The 7514-nt window shown below is 40.6% G+C and overlaps 1 protein-coding gene across 2 annotated transcripts; it reads left to right on the top strand.

The window, feature by feature from the left end:
- Positions 1 to 862: 862 nt before the first annotated feature.
- On the top strand, positions 863 to 7135 carry LOC147147507 (uncharacterized). 2 transcript variants are annotated; one of them, XM_086029861.1, is made up of 5 exons: positions 863 to 1151; positions 1244 to 1432; positions 1845 to 1994; positions 3807 to 3932; positions 5579 to 7135. In XM_086029861.1, the coding sequence occupies exons 1-5, from the start codon at positions 1076 to 1078 to the stop codon at positions 6514 to 6516; spliced, it is 1479 nt and encodes a 492-aa protein (XP_085885987.1). In that variant the 5' UTR covers positions 863 to 1075; the 3' UTR covers positions 6517 to 7135. The 2 variants fall into 2 exon arrangements, with proteins under 2 accessions (XP_085885987.1, XP_085885986.1); XM_086029860.1 differs by having other exon boundaries at positions 3807 to 3938.
- The last annotated feature ends 379 nt before the right edge of the window (positions 7136 to 7514 follow it).

Genomic DNA, 7514 nt, shown 5'->3' with positions numbered 1-7514 from the left:
CTTAATATGCTTTCTCGGAAGGTAGACCAAGTTAGTGAGTAATGTACTATAGAATGAAGATGCATGCGGAAAAGTTCATTTCAATCACAAGCTGAGATCATTTTTGCCTCATTATCTGTAATATTCCAGGGTGTCAAACCTGGATCCGACAACTTTTGAGAATGCATTACTCTCCTCTTGTTATGATAACATAGTGTCCAGTTGGTTTATGCAAGTAACTTTTTCTCCCCGCCAAAATTATCTTTCGTACTATGCTATTTTCTTGAGAACGATATTTGTATATTATTAATCTTCTAATGTGACATTTTACTCGCAATAAAAAAACGTTTCTTGAAAAAATACAACTTTACTCAAGGAAAAACAAGACTTTTAGTCGTTAAACATACTTTTTTTTAAAATCTTGAAGCGACTGATTCCTTTACTAAATAATTATAACTTTTCTTTAAAAGAATCATTTATTTTAGTCATTATAGTCTACATTTAGTTTCCTCCCACATTCCAAAAGCATGCATGGCAGGTTAATTGGACTCTATATTGTCCCTTAGTGTGATTGTGAGTGTGAATGGTTGTTTGCCCGTGTGCCCTGCTGGCTGGCAACTAGTTTCTCAGTGCAGGGTGTACCCCGCCTACTGGGAGAAGCTGGGATAGGCTCCACAACGCCCGCGACCCTCGTGAGAATAAGCAGTTTGCATACTGGATGGATGGATACTCTACAGTTATTCTCATTTATTCCGAATATGAACTGTTCGATTTTTCATTTCTTTCTCCTCATTTTTCTTTCTCGGCGCTCAATAACACCGCCGCTAGATGGCGGATGTGCCCTGACAGACAGCAGGAATGCTGTTAAACCACCACCGAAGAAGGAAAGGCGGAAGTTGACGTCGCTTCAACAGTTCGAGAACAAAACGACAGGGTGATGTCGTAAAATAACCTCAAAAGACAACATGAAGATCTCAAAAGAAGGAACTTTTCGAGTAAAAGAGGAGCGCGAGTGACAGTGGCAACAACAGGACGCAATTTCCTCCACTCAAATTCTCTGACGTGTGTTCCGTAGTCTTCAATTAAGGCAAGGCGAATGTGTGTCTTTGTAGATCTCGAGAGTGCTTGGAGTATTTCGGATAACTCAGAATGCACTGCCAGCGGCAAAATTGGTAGTCAATCTCCGCTTGTAAAAAGCTTAATTTGTCATTGCTCAGCGAAGTAGGTAGGAAGTTCATTGCCATGCCTTGTACGTGTGTCATAGATGGCTGTACTAGTCGGGGGAAAAAAGGTGGAAAAGGTTTCTTTAGACTTCCGAAAATCATTACAAACCAGGGAATTGGCGCCCAGGAGAAAAGCGAACGACGAAGACAACTTTGGCTGGCTGCGATCAACAGATCAAATCTACCAAACCCCGACAGTTTCCGAATTTGCTCTGATCACTTTGTCACAGGTAAAATATTCCCCACCACAGTTCCCTGTAGTTTGTAAATGATTTCAAGCCATTCCACACGGACGCAGAGTCGTTAGCAGACCTTTTTCCCCCAGCCTTTCTGCATCGCTTTAGTACAGTACAATGCCCTATGTCCGCTTCTAAAGGCAGCTCCTTTGGCCTTTCTATGTTGACTGAACCATGGCTTGTTATTGCCAAACGAGCGGAAGGATTTTGTTGGGACAAACCTGTCCTCACAGACACTGATGTATGATGTTACAGTGTCCGTGTATTCGTCCAGGCTGCCAGTTGAAGTTTCAAAGATAAAATCATGGATGAACTCAGTTACTCATGAGTTACTGCGAGGAAATATTTGTAGTGCATGATATGTCCAGTGCGCCATGCGTTTATGATTTCTACCTATTATTGACAGGTAAACCTCATCCTTGGAATGAAAGTGATCCGGACTGGGTACCCAGCACAAACTTACTCTACAGTCCACAACGCACCTCCACCTCGAAGTCTGCCCAGTGTCACGACCGACCCCAAAGGAGAAAAAAAAGACTGAAAAAGACAGCAGCAGGTAGTATTGCCTTTAAGATTGGAGTATATCTCGACTTTGGAATGGCTGATACTTCCCTCTGTGGGGTCTTGCACTCCTGTGGAATGGCAGCTTCATCACCAGTGCTGTCTATCTTCCTTACTTTTTTAATGTCCTAGATGAAGTCACCCCTGTGTGGAGTTTGCATGTTCTCCCCATGCCTGTGTGGGTTTTCTCTGGGTACGCCGTTTTCCTCCCACATTCCAAAAAACATGCATGGTAAGTTGATTGGACTCTCTAAATTGCCCCTAGGTGTGATTGTGAGTGCGGATGCTTGTCTCTGTGTGCCCTGCGATTGGCTGGCAACCAATTCAGGGTGTTCCCCCGCCTACTGCCAGAAGACAGCTGGAATAGGCTCCAGCACGCCCCGCGGCCCTTGTGAGGATAAGCGGAATCGATAATAGATGGATGGATGGATAGATGAAGTACGTCTATCTCCACTAATGGGCCAGAGGAGCAATCCAGTCCTTCTGTTGAAGTTTATCGGGGTCCGTACCTCCAATCAAACACAATTTGTCAGCATAGTGCCTGCCTGTCTAAAGTCTCTGTGTACGTCTCCATCCTTACATACTGTCAAAGTCCACTAAAAAAACTCTTCAACTCATGTAAACTGGGCTACATGATGTCAATATTTAATCTTTCCGATATTCAGCAGTCGCAATGAGAAGGTGAAGGTGACTGCCAATATGGTTGCTCGCATGGGATTTTGGGATACATTACTCTTTTTAGTACAAAGGATGGAGCACTATATTCGTGGAGGAGGCAATTCAATTTGCTTTTAAGCTAAACAAAATGACAAGAAAGCAAATAACATTGTTTCATGAAACATATGTCTTGACTCTTTCAAAAGTATTCAAGTGTTAATAATTAATTAGCAGACATTTATGTAAAAAGGCTCAAATGTAAATAAATAAAAGTATTGAATTGCACTTGCCTTAAAGTGCAAGTCACCTCAAAAGTGTTCTGTGCGGCCCCACTAGTATAAATACGGCTTGTGATTAACATTGTGTCTGTGGAATATCAATTAAGCAGCCAAATCCACCCATTTGTAACCATCTCTGGGGGCGACCAGTTTTGCAAACATTTTTGACCTCCTCTTTAAAGCCGCAGGAGCCCTGTGATAAGTTAGACTTTTGCTTCAGGTCTTGGGCAGAATCTTTTTGTGTGGTCATTAAAGGAAAAATACAAATACAAAAAACACAATCACTTTAAAAAGTCTTTATGAAATTATATACACTTTTTAGGCATTGAAATCGTTGAATGTTCAACAGCATATTGTAACGAATTGGGTTATCTGTGTTGTGATGTTTGTGGGGTTCATGAATGCACCGTACGGCTAGCGAGAGCAGAAGCGGGGAACGAAGCCGTTTTAAGTGCGTTATTTTAGACGTACTACCTGCAACATAGCCGCCGATCTCATGTAGTAATGTCGGCACACAACTTTGGGACTTATACACGGACCTTTCCCCATCTGCAATTTTAAAAGGAAAGCCAGAATGTTCCCAAACAGGAGACCGCAGTGTACGGGGCGACCTTCGAGCTCTGGCTTGTTTGCGTATGAAATAATAATGCCATTTATTCATGCATTTATGATTTATCACGGCTTCTGGCGTTCTGGCTCCTCTTTTGTTCCGTCCCGCGTGCAACAATCAATAGCGTCCGTGCGTATAATAAAAACTGATCAGAAACGGTACGCAAGGTGGACCCAACTGAACATGCCATGCCGAAACGTATTAATACACACACGTATACCGTTACACCGCTAGTGGTCATTGTGTCGCTTGTGTCGCGCAGACATGCAGCAGCTGAGTGGTCGCCAAGAAGAACCCACGGCCCCTCGTGTTAAAGAGGAAGCAGAGGTTCCACTATCCTTCCACGTCAAGCAGGAAGAGGAGGAGGCTGATGTCACCAAGTTGTATAGTATGAGTAAGAAAGGAAACATACCAGTGTATAAGAAAACTCAAGTTAAGTAGAAATACTACAGAGGGAACAAAACTGATCATCGCTAGCTCGTGTCCTAGTGAGTGATGAGTCAAAGAGGTGTGTGTGTGGGTAGCAGGCATGCGCCAATGTTAGATTCTGCCTCGGGATAGACCAATATGTTTTTTTTTTCAGGGCTGATACTGAAGTATTCCTTGAGGCTGATAACCGATATTTGGAGCAGATATTTATTTTAAGTAAAAAGGAAAAAAATAATAAAAGGGCAAAACTTAATACAGAACACATTAAAAAAAATACAAAGTCCAACTCTTTGTTGAAATGTCTTTAAGCATATGTTTATTGAACAACTTTTCAGAGTTGCAAAATGTTTTTGTTTTATTTTATTTTTAAATGTTAGACAATAGTTTTAAAATTCTTAACAAATTCGGGGAGATCCCAGTGTCATCAGCATGTCTTAAAAAGTTAAAGGGAAAGAATTTATTAGCTCTCTTTAATTTTGTACAGTAAATTGAGCTTTCCAAAATTTCAAAATTACAGAAACATTAAACTTCACTTATTTTTGTTTTGATTTCAAACGAAAGGTGCAGAGTGTTCCCAGGGTCAGCAGCATCTCTTATAAAGTCAACCAAAAATTTAAATAAAAAGTTCCCTGAAGTTAAAAGTTTTAAAATAGTCTCTTATCGTCCGTCGTCAGTTTGAAACATTTTATTAAAAAAAAAAAAATCAGACTACTGGTCTCTCCTCAGAGCATTTCGACAGTTTGTCGTCCCCTTCACAGTCCCCTTCTCTTTCCCTAATTCTGACGGTATGATAACCGTGAGAAACTATCACATTATTAAAAATTACATCTGCAATGTGTCCCTTTTTGAAATATTTGGTTCCATAAAAAGTTTGATTTTTTTCATTTAATACAATGTTATTTTTAAACAAAATGTAGATTATTTGGTGCATTATGAAATGTGTACCAATTTAAGTTTAAATGAATGAATGAATTAATAAATTAATATTAACATTCTTTTTCTATTTTATTTCTTAGTAAGGCTCTGGTGAGCTAATTTTAGAACAGACCTGTAGGAAACTCATGTTGTCCTTGGGGCTACCTGGTACCCTCTGGCATCATTTAAAAAACAATTTTTTTTAAGGAAAATGCACATTAGTCACCATAGCCGAAAGGTATCCATGCTGGAGTCGGCATGTTAGCAAGTTAGTTAATGGCTAAATATCTCCAATGTGGTGTGTGTCTAACTGCTCACTCCTCCCCTCTCTGCTCAGCAGATAAGGAGGGGGAAAAACGCAGCTGGCCTCTGTCATTAATGCCAAAGAGGCGGCTAGTTTAGTTCTCGATGGTCTTCATCTCTGCAAGCAGCCAATCATATTGCAGTGAAACGTGCCATGCTTTTAACTCCCCTCCAAAAAGAAGAATGCTTCTTACCAGCTTGTTACCAAATTCGGAATTGGTCCATCCCTAATGCAGTTTGATGAATTTATGGTTTGTCGTCATTTGAAATACACTTAAAAAAATGCTCTCCCAGTTTTTCAGGTTACCACTCCATCACACAGTTGCATTGGGTGGAATCGCAAGATAGTTGACTTGTTTGAGCCAAACTGTGCTTGTGTTCCTGCAGGCATCCAGCAGGAGCAACTTCACCATAATCCCCAGGTGGAGAGCTCCACTTTGGAGCAAGAGTATCAACGTCCCTCCCACATTAAAGAGGAAGAGGAGGATCCGCAGCGATCCTGCATTAAGGAGGAAGAGGAGGATCCACAGCCACCCTGTGTTAAAGAAGAAGAAGAAGAGGAGGAGTTGCCACTGAATGTCGTGGTTATGAAGATTGAAGATGATGATCACGAACCAGACGAACGGTCACAATTTCATCATCAAAGTCCAAGTGGCGACTACTGTGGAGGACCACCACCAGACAACCTCTTGGCTCCATTGTCAGACAGTGACGACATGGAATTCCCTTTGCGGAGCAACGCAGACTGTGAAGGGGACGACAAACTGTCGAAATGCTCTGAGGAGAGGACGACCCGCGGCAGGAAGAGAACTTCACAAACGAATAAAAAACATGTTATCTGCTCAGTTTGCGGTAAAAATGTTGCTAAAGAAAAAATTATTAGACACATGAGAACACACACAGGAGAAAAACCCTATAGTTGCTCAATTTGTAGTAAAACGTTCTCGTCAAGGGATTATGTGAGCACACATATGAGAACACATACAGGAGAAAAACCTTTTGGTTGCGCGTTCTGTAATAAAACATTCTCGCACAAGTCGCACGTGATAACACACGTGCGAATACACACAGGAGAAAAACCCTATAGTTGTTCCGTTTGTGGGAAAACATTCGCGTCAAAGGATTATGTGAACTCGCATATGAGAACGCACACTGGGGAGAAACCCTTTAGTTGCTCAACGTGTGATCGAACATTCTCTCAAAAGACACATCTGGTAACACACATGAGAACACACACAGGGGAAAAACCCTTCAGTTGTACAGTTTGTGGTAAAAGCTATGCTCATAAGAACAGTTTGACTACTCACATGTGGGGACACTGCTAAGTGAGGCGAAATGATTTTACCAAAGCAGGCCACATATTATGCTTATTACATTTTATTTCGAAGAGCTGTAAATGCTCCGTGTTATCGTGTGGTACACGACAGACATGTCACCTTCATCGTACTGCATAGTTGATTCATCGTCATGATGGTCTTCACTCAATTTTCGCTCACTGGTAATGATTTAGTTACGTTTGCATTGTGTTAGGGTTTCACCCAGAAAATGATGAGTTGTCATATTTGCGTCAAAGTGTCGTCAAAATACGTCTGAACCTAACACTGTTGTGTGAATGTCACATGTAAGGAGTACAAAAGTAGTATAAAACATACATGTACTGCCATAATTTATATTCTAAATGTTTCCCTCTCTATTAAGACAATTTGCATTCTGGCTTCTTTGCAGCTGTTTTTCTTCCTCCTAAATCGTCGTCAATACCCCTGCAAAATGGCGACTGGTCAATTGACATGGACCCCGCCTTAACCTAATGTTTTACATGAGTGTTTACAACTACCAATGTATGTATTACAGTGTTACATACTGTCAAACACTGCGTATGTAATAACCACATTCTGAAATGTAGATGTGACGAGTGGTTTTCTGAATAAAGAGCTCTAACAGCTACATTGAATCGAGTTGGAGTAATGCTGTTTATATTCTGCAATGTTTGATTTATATAAGAAGTGCACATAATAATGGCAATCAGTTTCAAACGGCATCCTTGCCTTTTTTTTTTTTTTTTCAAAAAACTTCTACGAAAAGTTTTTTCCTTCAAATTAAATAACTTCTGTTGATATTTATTCTCAGTATGTAGTGACGAGCCACATTAATGTTATGATATATCCAACACAACACATATTCCTTTAAATTGAGTTATACGAGTGTAAATCAGTAAAACCTTTATTTTAGTAAGCAGGAGGACAAATTCTCATGGTCAAGTGTCGCCAAGTCATTAGTCAACACGTCATACACGATCACGGTGTCACATCAACTAAAATTTTCA

The sequence above is a fragment of the Filicampus tigris genome, chromosome 5 (genome assembly GCF_054856515.1).
Source record: "Filicampus tigris isolate MCC_2025a chromosome 5, RoL_Ftig_1.0, whole genome shotgun sequence".
NCBI classification, from domain to species: Eukaryota; Metazoa; Chordata; class Actinopteri; order Syngnathiformes; family Syngnathidae; genus Filicampus; species Filicampus tigris.
The sequence above is the reverse complement of the archived record's forward strand: the minus strand, read 5'-3'. Positions and strand labels throughout refer to the sequence as shown.